This window comes from Lycorma delicatula, chromosome 4 (assembly GCF_047948215.1).
Source record: "Lycorma delicatula isolate Av1 chromosome 4, ASM4794821v1, whole genome shotgun sequence".
NCBI lineage: Eukaryota > Metazoa > Arthropoda > Insecta > Hemiptera > Fulgoridae > Lycorma > Lycorma delicatula.
In genome coordinates, this window is record NC_134458.1 from 153,187,184 (window position 1) to 153,211,462 (window position 24,279).

At 32.1% G+C, this 24,279-nt stretch overlaps 1 protein-coding gene across 1 annotated transcript in view; it reads right to left on the reverse strand.

Annotated features, from left to right (window-relative positions):
* The window catches only part of Orai (calcium release-activated calcium channel protein orai), a 116,480-nt gene extending 94,053 nt beyond the window's left edge, over positions 1-22,427 (reverse strand). The window contains exon 1 of the mRNA XM_075364400.1: positions 22,211-22,427. Coding sequence (XP_075220515.1) covers positions 22,211-22,249 — 39 coding nt within the window. The 5' untranslated portion in view covers positions 22,250-22,427. The remainder of the gene's footprint in view (positions 1-22,210) is intronic.
* Positions 22,428-24,279: the final 1,852 nt, after the last annotated feature.

Genomic DNA, 24,279 nt, shown 5'->3' on the forward strand with positions numbered 1-24,279 from the left:
AGGAAAAATTCTTACAAGTATGATTAAGTATGCGTTTTAGTTACTCTCATTTAAAATGTAGGTTTCAACTTAGAAATAGGATATGCCACGTTTAAAAACAATAATTGCAATTGCCGTTTTAAAGAGCGCATCTTAAAAAAGAGCAACTGCATTTATTATTTTCAATAGATGGTAAATTTAAAAATTTTAGGGAGCACTAGAAAAATTTTGATTCTCAATGTGGGCGGTGAGCGAAAAAGTTTGAGAATCAATGGTTTAAGACGAGTTATCTCGATTTTTGATGATTTTATTAACGTTGCTACATATCTTGTGCAGAAACTCACGTCCTGCCCTACACATAACATCATTTAACGTGATGTATACATATAGAATATCAGGATTCCTACGGTCCCTACCTACCCCCCAGACGGCAAAAAAATTATTAATTTTCAGACCGATTTTATGTGCCTAAAAATTTTTTTAACATGTAGTACCACCGCGAAAAGCAGCTGCGTCGATTGGAACAAAATTTATTTCAATCGGATTAATAGCAAAAACGTTATACGCAAACATAAGATGTATATATATATATATATATATATATATCATAAAAATAAATATTATAAAATAAACTGTAACTTTTTTTTAAAGATATTTGGATAATTTTACTGGAATCATCTTTTTAATAAAACAAAATGGACATTATTACTAAAACGCTAACTTTTTAGAGTTATGTAAATAAATATTTCTCACTTACATAACTTTCCACTTAATAATTATAATAACAAAAATTAAATACAAAAAAAAAACTAAATGAGTAAATCATTGATAAGTTATAGAACATATTCGAAGTAGAATTCAGAACAAGGTTGGACACGAAATCCTTTATATATATATATATATCCTCATACCTTTAAAAATACCTCACTCATAATAAAATATGTATATGTACATATATATAAAGTAATATTAATAAGAAACAATCTGATTAAGTTTCTGAAACAGAATAAAAACATAACTTTCTGGCAACTTTACAAGGTAAAACCGCTTAAAAAAAAATAACCGGCAATAAAAATTTTAATTTTTAAATTCCGGAATAACCCGTAACATGATTTTTATAATCCGAATGAAGAGTCCTTTAAAATAAATGATGTTTAATTTAGAAAGATCTTTAAATGTTTGTTATTTTATTTCCTAAATTAACATGTTAAGTAAATCGAGAGATGACTAAGACAACGGACGAAAGAATTCATTCCAACTACACAGGAATGCTTCTCTTGCATATTTGCTGCTCTTAAAAGATCCTATTATTACTTCCTCTTGGCCTCGTTTCATTTCTCTTCCTTTAGGATAACATTTCTCGGCCTTGTAGTCTATGAAATTTAATCATGGAAAAGTCACATTTTAGAGATAGTAAAAACAAAATTAAAAAGAACGTATTTGTAATTTTATCTTTATAAAGAGTTACATATAAGATAATATTATATTATGCTTACTTACATTTCCATCTTTGTTATTGTTTTATAATATTTCTGAATGATTCAACTCACTGTAATAAAATATTTAAAATGTAAAAAAAATTTAGTCACAAGGAATCAGATTCAAACATTTTTGTAAACTGGCAAAAAAAAAAATAATATTTTTATCTACATTTCAGCACTTCTAAATAAAATTAACTTCCTTAAAATTTGTCATATAATTACTTTCACAATAACAATACTAGATACAAGGATTTACTCTCATATCCTGTTTCAACGCTCGGTTGAATCATTCTGTTTGAACGCTCGCTCACCCTCCTACAATTTTTTACGTGTTTTTAATTTTATACAGCCTGTATAAAAACATGTGAAAGTTTATAACTTTTTTTTTCTTTTTTTAAATTAAATTAAACTTTCAAATTAACAGGCCACGTCAACAGGCACAACTGTACCTATTGGTATTCAGAGAACCATAGTACTGTTTTTGAGAGGCAGCTAAATCAACCTGGTGTTACAGTTTCTGGTGTATCTCATGTCGTGGAATAATTGGGCCTTGGTTTTTTGATGGAATAATAACTTTAATTCTAATTACGTTGCACTTAAATCATTAATTACTTTAAGAATTAACTAATTTGATTTCTAACTTATTTATTTATTTAGAATTATTTTTATTATAAACTGTAACTGAATTTATAGTACAGTGAAATCTCCATATTCGCGCTTCCCGTTTCGCGATTTCGTTATTCGCGGTGCAATATTTTGCGATGTCTTTTCTATATTCGCGGCTAAAATTTTCCGTATTCGCGTACATTACACTATGTAGTGACATAAAAAATAAAAATATTAAAAACTTTAATGGCGCAGGTAGAGTATGAACGAGAAGAGGTAGACGATACGATCTCTGGAAAACAGTTAATTGTCAAAACGCTTACCGAAGTCGCTAAACTATTCCATGATCTTATCCAGTTTTTTATAGATTCTGATCCATCTTTGAATAGAAGTTTAATCTTTAAGCGCAAAATTGAAGACACCATGTAAGAACACACAGAACTTTACACGGATTTAAACACAAGAGCGAGACAAGGAAAAATTACAAATTTTTGTAAATTCAATCCGAAATACTGTAGGTTAGTTTTGTAAATTCCCTTTACAGTAATTTAATTTTAGTGTATGTAATACTGCAGTGCTGTTTTTTTTTTCTTTTTAAGGCGATTCCGAGTACGATTTGTACATGTAATACCTTTTTTAATACAGTACATACAATTGTACTGAGTTTTTAAAATCAAACAGTTCGGTAAATGCTTACGAGTAAATTAGGAAATATACTGTATTAAATATAATTTTATTAAATATTTTTTGTGTGGTATACCTATCTACTGTACTAAACCAGTGCTTATAATTAATGTTGTCATCTGTATTTCATCAATAAAATTGCCTTATGTACGCATGATTTTTTTACATTTTACATAGAACCTAACCATTCTTCCTTAAATGAGTATTAGTTCCTATATTCGCGGCATTTTTACGGTCTGTAACCCCCGCGAATAAGCAGATTTTACTGTACTCTGATTTTAATATAAAAATTTACACCACAGTTTGATTGAAATTTTTTTGACTCACTCAAATTATCATTTTAATTTCATAAAGATATAAATTTGATTGGTTTTAAAAATCTACATATATACACATATGTGTGTGTGTGTATTATATTATGTAATATATATATCCTGTTCCCCTAGAGGAAGATACCCTCCAACCACTCCATGTAATCACTCCCTCCGTAGATGACCTCCGGTCATATTTTAAACCTCGGCGTATGACATCTCTCAGCTGCCTCAGCCCAGGATGCCACCGATGCGAATGCCACAAGCGACATTCCCATCGGTGTAACTAGAGTATTACTAAAAATAACAAAACACATTTCTAATCTCAAGCAAGACTGAAAACTATAGTCGTCGAAGGAACTGAATCACCTACCTACCCGAAAGGTAAAGTGAGTTCACGTGCGACACAAACGCGGAATAACATCAAAAGAAAAACACTAAAATAAAACTAATAACAAAACAACTAAAACCGATATAGCACTAATAATAAATATATATATATATATATATATATATATATATATATTATTGGTCCACCTATATATATATATATATATATATATATATATAGGTGGACCATAAGTCTCTAAATTGTAAACATTAAGATAATCTTGTTTGTGATCTCATCGATTTTAAATTATCACCTTTTGTTTTCATCAGATAGTTATTGACACAAACATCAGAGTGCATTTGCTATTCAATCAAACAACTGTTGTACACAGCTGTTATTATGTTCGTTGGATATTGTTGATTCTAACTTGTGAAGATGTTTACTAATGAAGAAAGAAATTTTGCTTTAAACATTTGGTACAAAGGTAGTTATAATTTAATAATAAATGAGTGGAATAATAATTTCAACACTGTTCTCCGACACGGAAGGCTATCTACAATTACGTTTGACGTTTTGAGACAAATGCATCTGCAGCGGACTGACCCAGGTCGGGTAGGCCATCAGTATGTGATGAAACTAAACTTTTAAGTTTTACAGGCGGTTATCCAGAGCCCTAAAAAGTCTACTCGTAGGCTATCTCTTGAACAAAATATTTTTGGAACTTCTGTTCGTAGAATTTTACATAACGCTAAATTTAAACATTACATATCTCGTCTTACACATGGGCTATTCTACTGGAAAACGATCCTGATCGTAAGCTTCAATTTTGCAAAGACAATATTAAATGAAATAAGAAAAGGTGATAATGAGTTGTTTTCTAAGATAATTTGGGACGATGAGGAGACTTTCAAATTAACAGGCCACGTCAACGGGCACAACTGTACCTATTGATATTCAGAGAACCATACTACTGTTTTTGAGAGGCAGCTAAATCAACCTGGTGTATCTCATGTCGTGGAATAATTGGGCCTTGGTTTTTTGATGGAATAATAACTGGAGAGAAGTACCCGGAAATGTTGGCAACCTATGCCACTCCGGGGCTACAAATGAACCACGACGATTTCAACTTACTTTACTTTCAACATGATGGAGCCCATGATTGGTAAACTTTAGAGAGTACTTTTTTTTATAACGTAAGCACCAGTTAAGGAAGTATTTTGGGGTATTCCTTCTATAAGGAATGAAAAGGGGAAAATGTTTTATGAAAACTCTACTTGGGGAACCGAAAATGATAGAGCATGAAAAATAGTGTTTATAATCTTCTTTAAAACTTAATTGACTTATGTTTCACCATTTTTTTCAAAAACCCAGTTTACGGGATGGCAAACTTTTTAATAAAAATTCTACATATGAAGAACCGCAGGTGTTATAGTCATGAGAATTGGTACTTAGACTTTAATCTAAAAACAAAAAGGCAAACGTTTCACAATTTCTCAAAAAACCCAATTTCTTAGGTAAAAGGGAGTTCACTAAATTTTCTTGCATTTTCCTAGTAAAGGCAATTACTTTTATACGGATCTGAATACAAGATCGTGGATACCGGTGTTCTTTGGCGGTTGGGTTTCAGTTATCCATACATCTCAGGAATGGTCGACCTGAGACTGTACAAGACTGAAACTTTCAGACTCGTTTAATCGCATCGTTTGTCGCTCAACTTATTTTTGCGCGCATTCGAGTTTTAGTTTACTACTTTCTCGGTGTGTTTACGTTTAATAATATTTTCAGTGTCTATCTAATTCCACGGTGAAATTCAAAATCCCAAATGTAAAAGAAAACTATTTATGTTTGTTACGATACATGCTGTGCCATTCTTTGACGAATTCAAAATCTGTAAAATCGTACCATATAAAAATAACTTCTAGTAAATCTAATTTTGTATATATGATTAAAGATTTCGTAATTAAATTACGAAATTATGGTTGTGAAAATTAAATTCTCGCAACTGATAGGATACCATTAAAGCAGTTCACAAAGAAGTGCTCAAACAGATCTTAATAGTTTTTCTACTAGCAAACACATCGCTTATGAATTACGTACACTACAGTAGTGTACGAACATTCCCAGGATAAAGCCAACCACTAGAAACAATTCGACAAAGCCAAATTAAGTACACCAATTTGCCAATATGCCCTCTAAAAATGTACACCCTATTTATGGTAGAATATCAACAAAATCTAATGTTTTTTTTTAAAGTTATTCTAGGCAAATTTAAAATCCATGCAAATTTTGATAAGATTATATATTTTGATAAGAAAGGGGCTAAAAGAAACCCGTTTAGTAAAGGTAATAGGTCTGTCTAACAATCGTCTTTTGTAATACTGCCCACTGACACACCTAAACAGATGTTCCGTGAGACGAGTTACCGGAACAAGGTTTGGAATTTCATGGGGAAATGAGAAGGCGTTCGATCATTCTCACGCTTCGATTTGGGTCCGTTCTCGCAGGTAAAGAGGAGAGAAGTATGAATACTCCGGGGAAGAGCAGTTGAAATCAGTTCTGCGAAATCAGTCTAAGCGAGACGTTATGGTGTCAGCTTGCGAGATGAGAGCCTGCGAGAGAGTATTACTGCGACTTCGACACGATTAAGGTGACGCCACAAGTAATTCCAGCACACGAAAACAAGAAGTGGTTCGGTGAATTACTGTAAGACTATAAGTGAAAGAGATAATGTGCTACAAAATCTCATTCATGAACTATTTAGGTAGCTTTATTTGTGAGCAGTTGTTAATGCAAGACTAGTAGTTAAGAGTGTTAAGACTAGCGATCATGCTATTGTCTTTTGTCAATAGGACTGAATTCTGCTACCTGTAAATAAATCTTGACGATTACTTTAAATTCTGTTTTGTATGTAATCATTGTTTATTATTATTAATATTATTATTAATATTATTGACATTTATTATTATTATTATTATTATTATTACTATTATTATTGTTGTTGTTATCGTTGTTGCTGTTGTGGTTCTGATTACTAAGATCATTATTTTTACTGACATTATTATTGTTTGCTGATGCCATTATTGTTATTATTTTAATTATTATTGTGAGTTTATTATTATTATTATTACTGATTTGTCTTGTTTTACTTATGTTCTTTAAATAATAGATTGTAATTTTATAAACATTATAAATTGTGAATCTCTCAATATCCTGATCGGACCGTAAACACGCGACAGTATATTTTGGATACCAATAATTAAACGTATAACCATATGAAATTTTTTTTTAAATAAATCGAAAACTAATTTTCCAATCATTCTAAAATCCATAGGTTGGGTATAACTGTTATTAGTAGTAATTAAAACCGTAATAAAATATTTGGTGCATGAATGCTTTATAATTCAATTAAATACATCCGTTTACGATAAAATTGTGGGAAGAGATGAAGTATTCCTTTAGGAATCTTTGCGTATTTCCAATGGCTCATTAATTCTGGAGGAAAAGTAATATTTATTTCATTATATATTTAACTTGTTCAACGAAAAATCATGATGGGGTCGTTACTAAAGATGCTCTGATCTCCTGAAGGATTGTCATCCGTGCTAAGGGTGACAGGAGGGATGGGTTCCCTTACCTGGGGGAAAAACTTGATCATTTTTCTTTTTAGTGAAGTCGTTTATTTTTATTATGGTTGTTTATCCAGGATTAGCTGGACTTTCTCGCACACATACTTTAATCCTTGATCCGTTCTACACCATTTTACTTTCTATGAATTGCTTTCTAAGAATTCAGTTTCTTATCTGGTAGCTTCCAAACAGGTCAATTTCGTTACTGTCCGTTTTTTTAAGTATTTAAAAAATTATGCAAATTCCACGTTTAACATTTCTTGAAAAACATGTATGACGTATTAACGAACTTTCAGCATGGTTTCAGAAGAGATGTATTTATTAACCAGAAATTCTCCAGTTTTTGAAAACTATTTTAAATTGTGGAGATAACCTAAAAGATTCAATTTTTAATTTTCTGTAGCCGTAGTAAAGCATACGATTTAGTTCCATATTTTTTTTACTTGAGAAAAACTTAATAGCTACGCTATCAGAGGAACTGCTTACAACTGGTTGAAGTAATCAGCTAAAATATCTATCGGGTAATGCCGGGTTTCTTAATCTTTTTAAACAGCGAAAACACAAAATGCTGGTTAATGTACCGACTAAGCCTAATTACAGTAATAATTTAAAGAATAGTCACTGAAGATTTCACTGAATTTTAATCGATCTAGCAAATTTCCTCGAAGCAATACGACCAGAAAAAAACTACGTACCGATAAATATCGGAAGTTAAATACGACGAAATTCTGTTTCATTGAATGAACTTGGCATTTATAGGTAGGTGATTAATGACCAAACAGTTGGTGCCACTAAGAAAAAAAGGCATATTTATAAATAATATCTAATGATGACAATGAACATTTTTATTTATCCCAGTACTAAAAATAAAATCGAGAGAATAATTAAATCCCATAATTTTATCATTACTACTTTTATTTAATGTATAAAATAAACATTCACAAGGTTATAACAATCATTACGAAATTAAATTATGAAAATTACGAAAAAATAAAGATTCACCTGGTTTATATTATTTATACGTAAAAAACAGGTTTTAAATAAAGATAAAAATGTATATAATATGTAATTTAATTAGTCTATGAAGTAATACATTTACGTACATATCACATTATTACGATAAAAGACGAAAGTAAACGTGATTTTATAATAAAACAAATTTAATAAATTTTTGTATGAATTCTATTAAAGTACAGAGTAATGTTCTAATAATGGAAAAATATTATAAACTGAAAAAACTATAGTATCAAGCAACCAGAGGATTATCCCTTTTTATTAGTGGAAAGTTTGAATAATACAAAATTTAAAGCAATAAATCTCAAAGGATCACATACGTTGTGTCACTAGGAGACAATAGAGACTTCGTCAGAGAAGCGGGAAAATTTAAAACTCCTGTATTTAAATAAGTTTATACGAGTGTTTTAACATGAATATTTTACAGTATTTATTAAGTAAGACATGCCATTTTATTATTTTTTTTTAAATAACGCTTGACAGGTGGACACCATTACTATCTACAAACTTTTATAATCTTAATCGAAAATTTACTTGCCGTATCACGGCCGGTATAATACGAGCAACTTCTTGAATTTTAAATTTTAGTTTTGCTGATGTTTGTGGTCGCTCGACATCTACCTTGCACTTGAGCAAATCCCAAATAAAACAGTAGTATGCGGACAAATCAGAAATTCTAGCCGGCAAAAAATATCCACATTTTTTGATATTATATGGTTCGGATAGTTCACTAAAACCAGTAATAGATATAGAAGGAGTATGACTTGTAGTACCGTCTTGCTTGAACCACGTAATTTGTTGAAATCGAACTAATTATGGTTTCAAAAATGTTGTGTAGCGCGCTGCGGTAACGGTTGTAGCATTTCTTCGATCGTCTTGAAAAAAAGATTGGTCCAATAATCCCAGCTGACAGAATAGCACATCTCATACGGTGACCTTCAGATTTATGCAGATTACCTCAGGTAATCTGAGTTTTCTTAGTTTTCTCAGGTAGTGGGTTTTCAGCGCTCCAATATCGACTATTCTGGTTATTTAAGTAGCCGTTCAGGTGAAAATGAGCTTCATCTGTCATAACCAAATGGTGAATTTAGTTACCATCATCATCCAAATGTAGCAAAATTTCTTGTTTAAGATTTATGTGAGCAACCAAATAAGCAGATTTTAATTACTGAAACATTTGAATTTTTATAGGGATTAAAGTTTTAGTCGTTTTTTTAAGATTCGATGGATCGATGGTTAATTGATATTCGATGCTAATGTAAATTTAATCACAAAACGTTTTAGATGGCGTGTTATGGCAGTTTGAACTCGTATCAATGTTTTCTGGCTTTCAAACACTCTTTCCTTCTCCTTTAGGTTATAAATTTAATGTGGACCCAGTTTCCTCAAAATTTTAACCCATAAGTAAATGCAAGAAAAGAGGGTACCAGCCCTACACGGAGTACACGGAATATTCAACTGATTACGAAATAATCTTTGTACAGGTTTCGCCGTGTCACCATTTTTATAAAACGATTTAAGCTCGAAGTGTACTTGACCACTGTTCCATATTTACCAAATGACATTAAATGACTAACGATATATCATCAAGTTACCTTCACCCGAACGTCAAATGAATAACTAAGCTTTTAAATTTCCTCGTCCTTCACTGATGTGCCCCGTACTATAGAAATATAGTTATAATAATGTAATCTATATAGCCCTAAAGTGTATATCGAATTATACGAATCGATAGATATAATATCACTATATATATCAATAATTATAGGTGAACTAATCGATTTGTAAAGCCAATTTACTTCCTAACCAAGAAATCAGGTAAGAGGCCTGCTTTTGTAAACGTCGATCAGCTATAGTAATGTAACGAAAATGAGAAATTAGATATTAAAATAAGGAAACAAAATAGCATACCAGAAAAAAATTAAGTTCATTATATACGTAATAAAATTATGAAGGATTAACTGAAATAATAAAGAAAAAGAAGAAGATTGACATAAGTAGAGATAAGAAATTTGCAATTTTAAAATAAAAAGAACATCTTTTAAGATATTTATAAGGAGTGTAGCACTTTCTAGATATATTTCCTAGACTTGGTTTGATGAATTCAGGCTTTTGTCCGGATTGTAGGGCCACTGTTGGTGTGCGTCATGTCTTATATGTCTGCTCCAAGGTACAAAGCTAAACGTACCAAAATAATTAGGACAGCTTGCGAGGATCAATTCCGGTTTTGATCTGCAAGTTAACTGGAAAACCGAAAGGGAATGGAAGATAGTGGCTGACTTCTTTAGATTGTTATCCCTGCGGAGGATAGCTGAGAAGGTCTAATGCTGTTATGAATGTGTAGATAGAATTGCAAACCGGGTGGTTAGGGGCCCTCCTGGCTGCTTACTTCACCAAGATAGGGGTATTAGAATCGAGCCCCAGTTAGCTGAAATATTCGCTGTTAGAATGAGATGGATGTTTGAGAACTCTGTGATAGAGCTGCGGTGCGGGAGAGTGTAGGCCCTGAGTCTCTCCCGAAAGCGGACCAGAGCAGAGGCTCTGGTCCGAGAGATAGGGTATGTTTTCATTAGAAGCTTATTAAATTTGTGATTTTTTTCTTGATTAAGTAAATCAAGAGGACTTTTGAGTAAATTGAATTATAGAAAAAAATTGTCGTTGTTGCTATCAACAGCTGTTTTATTGGTATGAGGATAGTATGTTTGATGTTTAACGACTGAATCAAGTAATGATCTGAGTGCATAGTCTAATTGAAGTTACATGGGAAGAGTTTTTGTGTGAAACCTTCGGTGTTAGAGGAAGGCGCGGGGATCACGCTTCCGTGATTCGGTTAATTTGATATTTGAGGGTTGTAAATTATGGTAGGTGACCGTGGTTGGAGGAAGACATACGAAGGCGAGAGTAAGATGTGTAAATTCACTGATGGAAATGTCTGTCGAGGCGTTTGCATCGGTGGCATCCTGACAGAGGTCAGACTGATGACCGTGAGGTGTTATCAGATTTAGAGGGTCTAATGAACGATCTCCGGTAAAATCCATCAGGGCTAGGAACGGAGTTGGTGGTGTGGCGAACGGGATCGTAACAATTCTGGTGTCTTCCTCTGCGGGAATCAGCACTCTAGTAATAAAACACGGACAACAGGAAAAATAGAAGAGACCTTTGACGTACAAGATTACATGAGGATATTAAACAAATTAAGTACGTCGATAAAATTCGAGATGAAGAGGTTTTAAGACGAATAGGAGAAAGAGAAATTTGTGATAGAATCTTTTAAAGAAATAAACTAGATTTTCTGGTATAAGATAAAATATCAAGGTTTAGTGGATTGAAGAAGAGACGTGTAGAAGGTAAATACTGTAAAGAAAGACAGAACGGGATGTATGAAAAATAAATATTTGAGTACGTACGATGTAAATGAGTCAAGGTTAGAGGATTATCATGGAAGTAAAAGAAATAGAGAATAACATTAAACCAGTCAAATGACTGATGACCGAAAAATCTTAGAAAAAGACATTCAAAGGAAAAGACATAAATCAAATAAAATTTAAAAAAGCATTTGTAAGACATATTTTTAATTTAATTGAAATTTCTCTCTCCTAATAGAAATGGTAACAATAAAAGGAAAATTAAAAAAGAAATTGTTTTGCGTTTATTACAATCATTTTTTTATTAGGCTTTTTAATTGTTATTTTTACATAAAACCTACAGGCTTTTAAAATGGTTTACAGGTTTTTATATTACTTCACTGTTTTCTCCAATATCGTTTTTACTGTTATTTAATTGTTTAAATAATTAATTCATTTAAAAAATAAATTGTCAAAAAGTTATATAAAAATTGTCTGTAGTCCATACTGCAATTAATTAACATTAATCTGGTTGTAACTAAATCTTTCTTGTTACAGTTTGTAAGAAAAATTCAACAATTACTAACTGCAATCGTTAATTTACTGAACACCACTTAATTTACTGGATACATTAATAATCGTCAACGCGGTTTATTATTAGAAAAATTTTCTTATTAAGAATATTCAGCGTTCTTCTTTTATATCAAGGAAAAACTTCCGTTGAATTTTCGAGAAATATTCCTAAAAAAAATCCCTTTAAAAAAATTTAATTATTTTATTTTTGCTCCAAGAAATCTTCTTTTTTTTTTAAAGAAAACACCTTTATAAAATTAATTCTAAAAAATACCACCTTGATAATAGATCGACTAATATGCATGGTTAGAAATCAGATCGACATTAAAAAAAAAGTTTAATATACTTTTAAAAAATAAAACTTAAAATATTGAATTTCTGCACCAAAATTCAAAACTCGAAATTAGAAGAAAAAATGAAAAATTTTACTATGTTTAGTTTTTAAAACTGTTTAGAAAATTTTTAAACCAATATTTTTATTTTTATTTTTTTAAATTTATCTTTTTATTTATTTATTTATTCGAATTTGTTTCTAATTTGAAATAATAACCAACAAAAAAATTTTTCATTTTAATTTTTCTGTAAAAATAAAAATTTTAAACTTTACAAAAAAACAGCTTATAAATATTTACATAACTTTCCCGGTGAAACTTGAAAACTCTAGCAACCTGGCGTTTGCTTTCAACAGACAACTACTTGGCAGGAAAACTAAGCGGAATATTAAAGTTTGTAAGAATGCAAATAAAACATTATTTTTAAAAATGATTTTACTATTTGAATTTAATTTTGAAATACGGCACCCATAAGGTCCGTATCTCCCTTCCCTCCCAACAACTATAACCAAAATTAAATTAAATCCCATGTTCAGAAGCCACTCTACAAAATTTCACAAAAATTAAGATTAATTAAAAAAAAATAATAACTATTATTACAATAATTTCACAAAAATTAGGAATAGGATTGATTGGATTAAAATCAATCTAGTTTGAAGATATCGATTAAAACGATAACTGATAAAAAGGAAAAAAAATTAGGCTTATTATCCCTAAAATAAAACCGCCCAAATACATAATCAAAGTGACATTCTAATGTAATGGAATCGTCAAATTAGTACAAGTATGTGACGAGTCGAAACGACAAAAAGTATAAAATGGTTTTATATCCCAACTCTATACGGGTTTTTATAAGACCAAACACTATCAGAAAATATCTGTAAGTAAGAAGCATCATTAAATTATGCGAAAAAATGTACCTACCCTTTCAATATAATTTTGAGATACTGAGATATCTTAAAATAGGGTATTACATACATAAGGTCCATATCTCCGTGCCCCCGTGACCAAGCAACAAACAAGAGTGATTAATGCGTAGTAGTAGTATTATGACCGATTTTAATCAATATTAAATTGCATAACAGAAATGGTAATTGTATAACAGAATTAAAGCTATCGTGCCAAAGTTTTCATTTGAATCAGTCCATTTAGATATAAACGAAAAAGCTGGCAACAAAGTCGTAGTTCCTGATATTGGTTATTTATTTTTATATAATGGAAAAATAATTATACATGAAAAGTTACCTACAATTTCTTTTTTTTGGGTTGCGGGTAATTTATAATGAAATTTGAAAGTAAATATCATTATAAATTTTAATAAACCAAAACAGTTTTAAAAAATCTGTATTTTTTATTTTCTCCGCTCTTCCACCTCTAAAATCCCTTTCCAAGATTTTTTTTGATTTTTCTACGGTTACTATGTTAAATGGAAGAAACTAAAAAAAATGTACAACAAATAAAAAGTTACCTAAGATTTCTTTTATATGGGTGGAGATATATTACGATGAAATATTTGTAATATTATTAAAAGTTTAAATTAACTAAAAGAAATATTAAAAAATAAAAATATTTTTAAACTTTGATCGGCTCTCCCATCCCCAATATTGCTTCCAAAGTATTTTTTCTGGGTCTATTGCACTAATTCTATGCCTAGGAAGACATAAAAAACGACTCTTAAAGAATATGCAATAAATAAAGAGATTTTTGAAGGAGGAATTTTGGGGGAAATTTTTCTTTTTTTTAAATTATAACATAAGCATACATGTATGAGCTTAACATAAAGTGGGGTTATGTTTTCAAAGTTTTGAGCAAACTGACCCCAAAATTTTTTCCAACGAATTGTCTCACATACACGATTCAGTGTACAAAATTTCATCAAAATATTATACAGTGGAAAAATAATGATACATGAAAAAAGTTACCTAAGATTTCTTTCTTTCGGGTACGGGTAATTTATAACGAAACTTTATTGTAAAATTTTCATTATATGTTTTAATAAATCAAAAACAGTTAAAAATTAAAGATATAGTGTTTGAAAGAAGTTTTTTGTGCTTCCACGTCCAGAATCATTTAAAAGTAATTAAACTTCAATCGTCCCAACACATGAACATACCTTCCACTTTTAATTTTCTGTCTAGCTGGCGCTACAGCTCTAATAAATTACATTAGAGCTATAGCTCTAATTGTCATCGTCCAATTTGAGCATATACGATTTTCACCGGATCTTGAGAACAAAGGAACCCAAAAAACCGGGTGGAAATTTTCCGGATTTTTATGTTCGTATGTATGTGTGTTCGGTGTTCGTCTCTAAATCATCTTATATCTCCAGAACTACTGGAGCGATTTTGACCAAACTTGATCAGATTACGTTTATATAATGGGCATTGGTGCTATTACATTTTCAACTTAAAAGGTCAAGGGGGTAAAGCTGTAGAGCAAGGTCACCCTCTGTATTTCGAGATTTCGCCTGATTAAGGTCATATTTTTCTTAAACACATCTGTTAACAATTAAAAAATAACAATACTTGCAGAAAAAAATTGGCAAAATCACACCCCCACCCCAAAAAATGCTGTTATACTCGTCTGCTATGTTGTGACGTCACAGGTAAGCGGTAGAGTTAAATAAATGAATAATATTTAAAGTGTAAAAAAAGTAACTCGGCTGGTTGGGTCTCGAATTCGATCGCCCGGTTGACTCGGCAGCTGGTGCGTTAATCCTCGCGGTTACATCAGTCTGCCGACCGTAAAAGTAAAATTTGTTAAGTGGTGAGATTACATTAGTTTAGTTAGTCCCGACCGTCGTCGCTACTACCGCCACACGCACGCGAATTAAATACGCTATGCGCGCGCGCTTTAGTTAGAATCATTGAATTAAATAAACGAAAAAAAAATTATATTTAAATAAAATGATAAATATTTTTAATTAAATTGTGTGTGTAAGCCGTGCATCGGAAACAACCCAGAGTTGTCAATTTTTTTTCTTTGTTCATGAAACATCTAGAAATGCCTAAAAACCCGTACCCCTTTTTTTGACTGATACTTTCTTTCTTGCAGCACAGCTCTAGAGTTATGATGCCGTGAAGGTAAAAATAGGCCCAACATACATACGTATTACGTAAGTTCATACAACCTTTCGGATTTTTTCAATATTAAAATTGTATTTATTGGTTGACATTATGAAAAGTCAAGATCTGCAAAATCCGCGGAATAAAAAATTTGACCCGATTAGTATACATTCCCTTATATATTAGATTTACGTAGTAAGTAGTGTAACTATATAGTCAGGAAAGTAAAGAAAAAACTAACTTCAGAAATAAAAATTAACTTAAAATACAACGTTTTCAATTTTATTTTTTTAAGTTTCGACTTCTGAATGTGGCTCCAAATTAGAAACAAATTTACTCATATTAAATTTGTCGCAGGAATTAAAAAATAAATCCTGAAATAGGATAGACTAAGTCTTTTAAAGTTGATTTTGTATATACTTTTATAAAGTTTTATTTTAATTTAAAATTGAGATAGATCTACAAATTACGCTGCCCGTATGTAAAATAAGAACTGTTTGAAAGAAATGGTAAAAAGTGAGAAATATCGAGAAATAATGTTAAAAGACTTTACCGAACGTAGGCTGACTCTTTGCAATGCTTAAATATGTATACGATTTCAAAATAGAAAGACCATATATGAAAAAACACGCCAACTCAATATTAACACTATAACACGGACTATAAAATTAGATTGTTGAGCAATTTCCAATCGTCTTATTTTAAAAAATATGAGTAATTATTTACGAATCTGTAGAACACCATTCTCGCCAAATGACCTTTACTTAAAACTGTCACTGCCAAAGGTTACAAAACTAAAAGACGTCAAAGAAATAGTTGAAATAGCTAATTATACTTCAATTAACTAACTGAAGGCAGTTTTTCGATTAAGAAGTTCTAAATTGCCAATACTAATCCTCTCTTTTATAACATTATAACAATACGTTAAACGTACAGCAGAAATAAACAAAATATATTTTTAGTTATCTACGTGTAAATTGCGTAATTTTTAGTTTCAAATATCTTTTTGTAGTCTTGGATTTAATTATCTGGAAGAAACTTAACTAAACAAAGGGAAGTTCATTTAAAAGTTAAATAAAAATTATCTATTTAGTGCATTTGATAAAAAGTAAGACTCATATAAACATTAACATTACATAAACAAACGTTTTGTCTGGGAAAATACCTTTCTTTATATTGACATCATTAAAATACATCCTGAGAATGTAAATTTAAAAAACATATTTCCACCAAAATTTGTTTGTCGTTTAAAAAAACCGTTCTAATTTTATCATAGTATTCTGTTTTTTTTTTTTTTTTGTTTTTTAATAAGAAAACCCTTCTATAATTTTTCAACCGTTAAAAATAGAAAAATTAAATTTAGCAGATCTCCCTACCTCGAAAGAATCAATTTTTTCGAATGAGATGACCTCACCACAAGTAACCAGGAAGCCTCCGTGGGAGGGGAACTCAAAATATTTAAATGGAAAGGGTGGGGTTGGTTTGTTTCGCCTTTCTCCCGCCACCACCCCATTCGGTCGCCCTAAAGCATATGACCAAATGTCTGTGCCACAAACGGCTACTGAGCCTAGAAACAGTTTAGCGACCAGTATCCTAAATAGTTCCTAGAGCTTACCTAACAGCGTGAAAGGACTAAACGCGGTGCCATACACCACCGGCTTATGTGTCCCACAACCGCTCACTTGTCATACATTTGCTAAAATGGGTAGGCGCACCCTGTCAATTACTAAAAATATATATGACATCCATAAATTAAAATTCATATTGTCTGGACAGCAATTTGCTGCCACGCCTAGGTCGCTGAATGGCAGCAAGTACCTCTCCACCATATTAAGGCGCTTGGAGCCTTTCTCAGTGCCATTCGAGAAACCACTCGGTCTATATGAACGGGATCCACAACTTGCACACCAGGAAATGGTGTCTTACCCGCCCTGACGTCTGGAAACAGAGTATCCAGGAACGCCTGTTAAGTCGCTACAGATGTTAAAGTGTGGCCTCGACCACCAAACCCGCATCGAACACTGGATAGCACGTGCAATGGCTTTGGCCAGTATCATGACTTAGCGAGCTGCCAGGGGTTGTGCTGCAACTCGCGCATGGAGTCTTACCAAAACTTGAGTTTGGCTTCATTGATGGCATGAACATACTCGTTACGGATCCGTCGGTAGATCCGCGACGCTCAGTGCGCACGTCGTCGACGATAATCCCCGATAGGGTGCGGACCTAACTCTTGCGCACAGCACACTAAGGTCAGAGGACCACTACTTTTTCCCGGGTTTACGCCTGCGTGTAACAGACGGCTCCCCAGAAGCGGCGATCATGGTGGCTCCAGGCACTCTCTGATCAGCGGACTGATCACCGCTTAATTTTGGCCGCCGGCGCCTGGACTGGCAGCGGTGGACCAATCGGCGAAGGTGACAGGCTTTTTCACCTTCTCCTCCACTTTAATAGACTTGTGGAGCTCGCCAAGAGCTTCACCCGTCACCGGCTTGAAGCCCCTAACTCCCTCCACTACCTGGTCAACCTTGCCGGACAACCGTGACACGACCGAATCCAAAGCAAGGTTGGCGCCCTGGAGTCCCTCACATTTAAGTGCCAGACCCGAAACCAACAATGCACACTCACTCAAGTAGAAGTCGATTAACTATCGAAGTTCCAATACAATCCTCAACTCCTTTTTAGAGGAGATTTTGGACCGTTCTGCCCGCATCTCCTCGATCCGCCTCAAACTGTCGGACCCAGGGTTCACCTGCCGCACAGCAGACTTCCCTCCAGCAACCTCCCGCTCAGAACCGATCACCGCACCGCTGTTTTCTGCCTTCCCAGACTTCGCGGGAAGCCGCCCTTCGGGCTTGGCTTTCCCCCCATTGCCGCGCACTTCTTGGGCGGATCCGACCGCAGTCTTCCCCGCACAACTTGTGACAGAGGTTTCGGCCGGAGTTTTAGTGCAATCCGCAGCACAAGGGCGCTCCACTACCACTGCGGAGACCTCCTTTGTGGAGGAGCGGGGCCTTGGCGTAGATCTGCCGTTTGACCTTCTCGGCTGGAAATGATCCCCGGCTACCAAGTTCTTGGCCAGGCTGACCAAGTCCTCCAAGCAACATCCCCCGGATTGCTCCATCGCAGCTTAAAAGAAAAACACCAACTGTGACGTCAGGCACTACTTACACAGCCTGAATGAATCTATCACCTAACCCAAAGCAAGGTTGTTTAATGTAGACAGTTTTGAAACTGGGTGTACAATATATTAAATAGCTCAATTTTGGTTGTAGTTGTACCTCAATTTTTTTTTGTTTTTTTAATCCCCCAAAATTATATCACAACCGTACCCGTTCCTAAATTTAAAATCTTTGAATTATCGCTCCAATGATGGTCTCATAAGGGAAAAATATTTTTTTTCGAGTTAGGAACATTCCTTAAATTTTATTTTTCTATATTTAATGGTTGAAAAGTTATTTTAAGTATTGCCAGACTTTGTGAACATATTATTTACAGTGTTTGTAAATATACACATATATGCTTGCAAAGTACGGTATGACTTCCCGGCTACACCGGTCAAGTGAAATAATACCTTGCACAAGTTTTATATCGCAAAACCTTTAATCATTAAAAGTCTTATTTTATTTTCATAATAACTCTTTAATATAAGTAATAAAACAAATTTCCGATTTTTTTTTAATTCTGGAGCCTCCGTAATCAATGGGGCTTTTACTGTTTGTAATGATTACCAAAATAAGAATTAACCATTAAGATTTCCAAATTTCAAAGTAAATAAAATCCCCTTCGGCACGCCGGAAGGCGGAGGTAGATTTCATCGGTACTAAGTAGGGGATAAAAAAGATTTCCACTTTAAAGTTAAGAAAAACTTCAAATTTACTCAATACGACAATGGTTGCATGTGAAAAAACTTTCACATGTTTAGCATACATCTTTTTACAATCATATCAAAAATTGTTTCAGACAAAGATTTTAAGTAGTGTTTAGAGGACTAACGACTACATTAAACCGGTTCGATATTGTTCCTATTCAGGGAGTTATGATTTTTTTTTTGCCTTCCAAACTCCATTTTTTCACTCCCAATGGTTGGCCAATGGCCAATGGTTGGCGATATCAAAAAACTTTAGTTAGATAAGTTTTAGGTCCTTATCCAAAGAATAGTACGAACTTTAAACGAATTCGATATTTAACTTAATATGAAAGTTATAGCGATATTTTGTTTTTTCGAAAAAGCTCCCCCATGGTCCGATTTTTCCCATTAACAAACTGGACCGAGATTTTGGATCGTTATATTTTATGTATCAATTTGAAAGTGATTGACGCAAAATTACGGCAGTTATCGGGTCCACAAGAAAGTGAAATATATAAATGTATATATAAACTTTTGAACTGACGGTGGTTTTGGGGTCTGGGGGATGTAAAACGCGAAGATATGTCGAAATTTTCCGGAAGTCGAATCATGGTACCCATTACAATAGGTAGCTTTCTTATTAAATCTACCTAAAATGTTTCATTTTGGGGGCTTTCTTACTTTATGGGGATAATTAAATAATTTTTTTTAATAAAGTAGTGATTCTTAACAAAAAAATAATAAAAATATTATTTTAAAATATTGAAAAAAGTATAACTTTTAGTAATGAAAAATAATTACTATTTATTTTGGTTCAGAGGTATATTATAGGAGTTAAACCTATTTAAACTTTAATTCCTTAAATGTGACAAAGAAAAAGAATATGTTTTTAAGTAATAAAAATTAAAAGAGTTAGATCAAAACCAAAATATTATATTTTTTAAAAGTGGGGAATAAATTAAAAAACATCCGAAAATATTCAAATATATATATATATATGTTATTAATATTAAAACCGAAGGAAGACAGAGCAAAAAAAAGCCCGTATATTTCAATTTTAAGTAGTCGGAGTTGATGTTTTGAAAATGATTTTTTTGGTTTAATTATGATGCAAGTTAGGTAAAAAATTTGCAAAATTTAAGTTTTTTTAAAGTGCCTCCGAAGAAAAACAAAACTGGACAAAATCAATATCCCATACATAGAAATATTTGAGTCAAATTTGAAGAAAATCGGTTTAATCAACCGTGCGGACACCCACACATACATACATCTGCGCACAAATACATACGTAAATATGTTTTTTTGGTCTAGATGAACTAATTGGAACATGAAAGATAAACATTTTCAAAAAAAATCGGTACTCCATTTTTGATACTATCATCATACTTTTCCCTTTAATATAACTATTCTGATTATATTCGCCGAGAAATATGATGATAAGCACATATATATACTTGTCCCCGTCAAAAAAAAATCCTAAGTACGGCTCCCTCTGACGGAAAAGGGTTTAAGAGCACACGTAAATGATTAAAAAGTATATTTATTACACAAAAAAAATTCGATGGGCTTTAATTTTATGTTGATACTAGAAAAACTTTCGAGCTTTGCTAAAAATTTTAAATTTACACTGTTTTAATAAAAAATCGTTTTCTTGAATTCTTTATTATGTATTTATTTTGCTGTTCTATTAAATTTTATTGCCATTTCGGAAAACCTACTAAGCCCAAATCAAATAAACCAAAATATTAAGCTCCAAAAATGTTATGCATCGCCCACCCTAGGAGGTATAAATCAACAATTTTTGACGACAACCAATTTTATGTGTTTTGATAACAAGGATCAAGGAATGTTAAGACGATTTCAAGATCAACCCCTTATTTATTTCTTAGAAGTTATACGCTGATATATTCTCAACTTAACGTCTCTGTTCGTGTTAAAAATACATATATATCCTTCTAGAAATACTTGAGCTTGGGCCAGTAATTTGTTTAAGAGAATAAAATTTTAGACGGGTATTTCAATTTGGAGTTAAAATCTTTTAGGACGTATGAGATACGTTATTCAAAATTCTTCATTTCTTGATGACCTTACCGATACAAATAAACAAGCAAAATCTTGGCACAGATGTCAAAATTGAAATACAATTTCTATTTATCCCTTTGGAAAATAATTTAATCAATAATGATTTATTACCTGTTCAAGGAAAATAATATTTTAAATGTCCAAAAAGGTAATAAATAATGTTATTATTCAGGGTTTCACCCTTTTCAACCCTTAAAAAGTTAATAATCCGGATAATTTATATTTAAGTTTACGAATTAAAGTTACTATCAAATAAAATACCTAGAAACTGTTTCATCCAAAAAAGGTATGTTTACTTCTGTTGATATTTACTAAGATGTAAAGCCATTTTGTTAACCGTGATGATAATCACAACAAAAAAATGGTTTTGTTCATATTCTTACGTTCATTCCTTTAAAATGCAAGAATAGTCTTTTTTAAACCAATTAACTATTTGACTGCTTATCTACTTCCTATTTTCAATTCATAAATGTTTAAATCTCTACTTATCTGCTGCATCCGAAATTCTCAAATATTTTTAATATTCCTTAGAAGACAATATTATTTTAACTTTATAGTTTCTATCCTCAGCATTTCTTCCTACAGTTATATTCTTCCTCTAGTGATATGCACGGTATATTTTTGTAACTACCTATCAACAATCTTCCTTTTATTTTTAAAGATACCATCACACACTTTTGCTTAACCCTTTAACCTTTTAACAGATTTATTTGATCAATCCGCCAAATTTTAACGTTGTCCAGTAATAGTATACATTTTAAAATCCTTTATGGTTTTATTTTTCTTACTTTCCAATAATAAATTATATTTCACGACCAAAAAAAAAAAATTCTACCCTCTTTAAATATCTTTAAGAATTTAAAATATAACAAAATTAAGACATATTATATCGTAAAAATAAATAATAATAAAAAAATATATTTATGATAATTTACCTTTAACCCGGGTGAATTACAATAATTATTAGTCACCATGCTAATAATAGAGTAAAAACAAAAAATTATTATTAAACACACTTTTGTCAGGTAAAATAATGATTATTACTATTATTAAGATTGTTTAATATAAGTAACAAAATAGACATGCGCGCACTACAACACATGTACGACCAGTACACGAACGAAAGAACCGACGAACTGTCAGAGTATCAACTATGCTGGTGTATAAATAAACAATATGTTACTTGAAACTGAGTGGAACTGATGTTTAAAAACAGGTGTGTCAACTGATGGGAAAAATAAATTCCCTCTTTTAAATAAACCCAAACAAAACATTCCGTACGACACTACACATTCAATATTCACTATTATTATTATTATTACGCAAATTACAGGACTGTTCAAAAAGAAGTATAATGTATTTAGGGTGTACGTATATATATGTATGTTCCACCGTAGCATCACAACAACTGAACCGATTTAGACGTATGACTCCGCGTTGGAATCCTTACGTTACCGGTAGTGTCATAGGCTATATATATTTAAATAAATTTAAAAAATTAGAAAAAAAATTATACTATATACAAATACTACATAAAAATTTTCACCCGCACGCTCTTTAATTAGCCTAAATTAAAGAGCAATGTTTTTTCAGGTAGCCGCGTTTTTTAATTTTTAATATTTATCTCTTGTTTTTAAATATAAACGACTAATATATTTATAAAATGATATGGTTCTCCCTCCAAATAATATTATTAGTAAAATAAGACATTGATTTATTTTTACAAAATTAATAAATATGTCAAAATCTTTATCCAAATGTAGCTATAATAGTTCTTATATTGTAATTTTGAACGTAATTTTATGAATATGGTACTAAATGTTGAAAATTGATATATTGATAAAATTCAAAAGAAAGAGGTCTTAAAAAATTAAAAGAAAGACAGAAATTTGTTGTAAAACGTTTAAAAAATAAGAATTATATTCATGGGTCTTATATATAAAGAAATGAGGACAGAGTTTTATTTTGTAACAAAGGGTGAAGAGTGAAGAAAAGACAAAGATTGAAAAGTATGAAACTGAGGATGACGATTTCACTAAATATAATGAGATGAGGAATTTTAAATTAAAAGATAGACTAAGAATTGTATAAAACTAGTTAAATAACTGAATTAAAATAAATATTCCGATATTAATTTATCTATTCTTTTAATTCCCTCTTTGAGTTGAGGCAGGACATAATAAACATTGGATTCATATCATAGTGAGGTATATTAATTTGTTTCATTATACGGAGTGTCCCATATAAAACGCAACCCATCAATCACTCATCCATGAAATTTCAAAAGTCAAGCTTACTCCCCTACTCGTTACTGAAATGGACTCGTCCAACATCTGAACATCGCGGCGACGCAGTAGAACACTATCGATAGTAACAACAATGCAATTATAACGTTCAGTGTATTGCTAGAGACAAGATGGTGTTTTCGCTAGATGAACGTGTTTTCATTGTCGAGTCGTACTTCAGTACGAAATCAGCGGTTGCAGTGCAAGACTTGTTTCGCCATAAGTACCCAGATAAACCAGCTCCTAACAAAACATCAGTATTAAGGTTAGTCGCAAAATTTAGAGAGACCGGTTCTGTTAATAACAAGGAACACAAAAGATCTGCATCAGTATTGAATACAGATACAGTCACTGAAATCAAAGACCGATTACTCGCCTCGCCAAATAAATCGATCAGACGTTTGTCTGCTGAAATTAATTTGTCTAAATCAACCGTTCATCGGGCGACCAAACAATTACAATTACGACCTTATCGCATTCAAACGGTTCATCGACTTCTTGAGCCCGACAAAGAAAAACGGCAACAATATTGTCAACGGTTCCGTCGATTTCTGCGTGAGGGAATTAATGTTATGGATTCGTTATTTTTCACAGATGAAGCACAGTTTCATTTGGATGGCTACGTAAACAGCCAAAACTAGTAGAATTTGGAGTGCTGAAAATCCCCACGTTTATCACGAAAAACAATTACACCCGCAGAAGTTGGGCGTTTGGTGCGC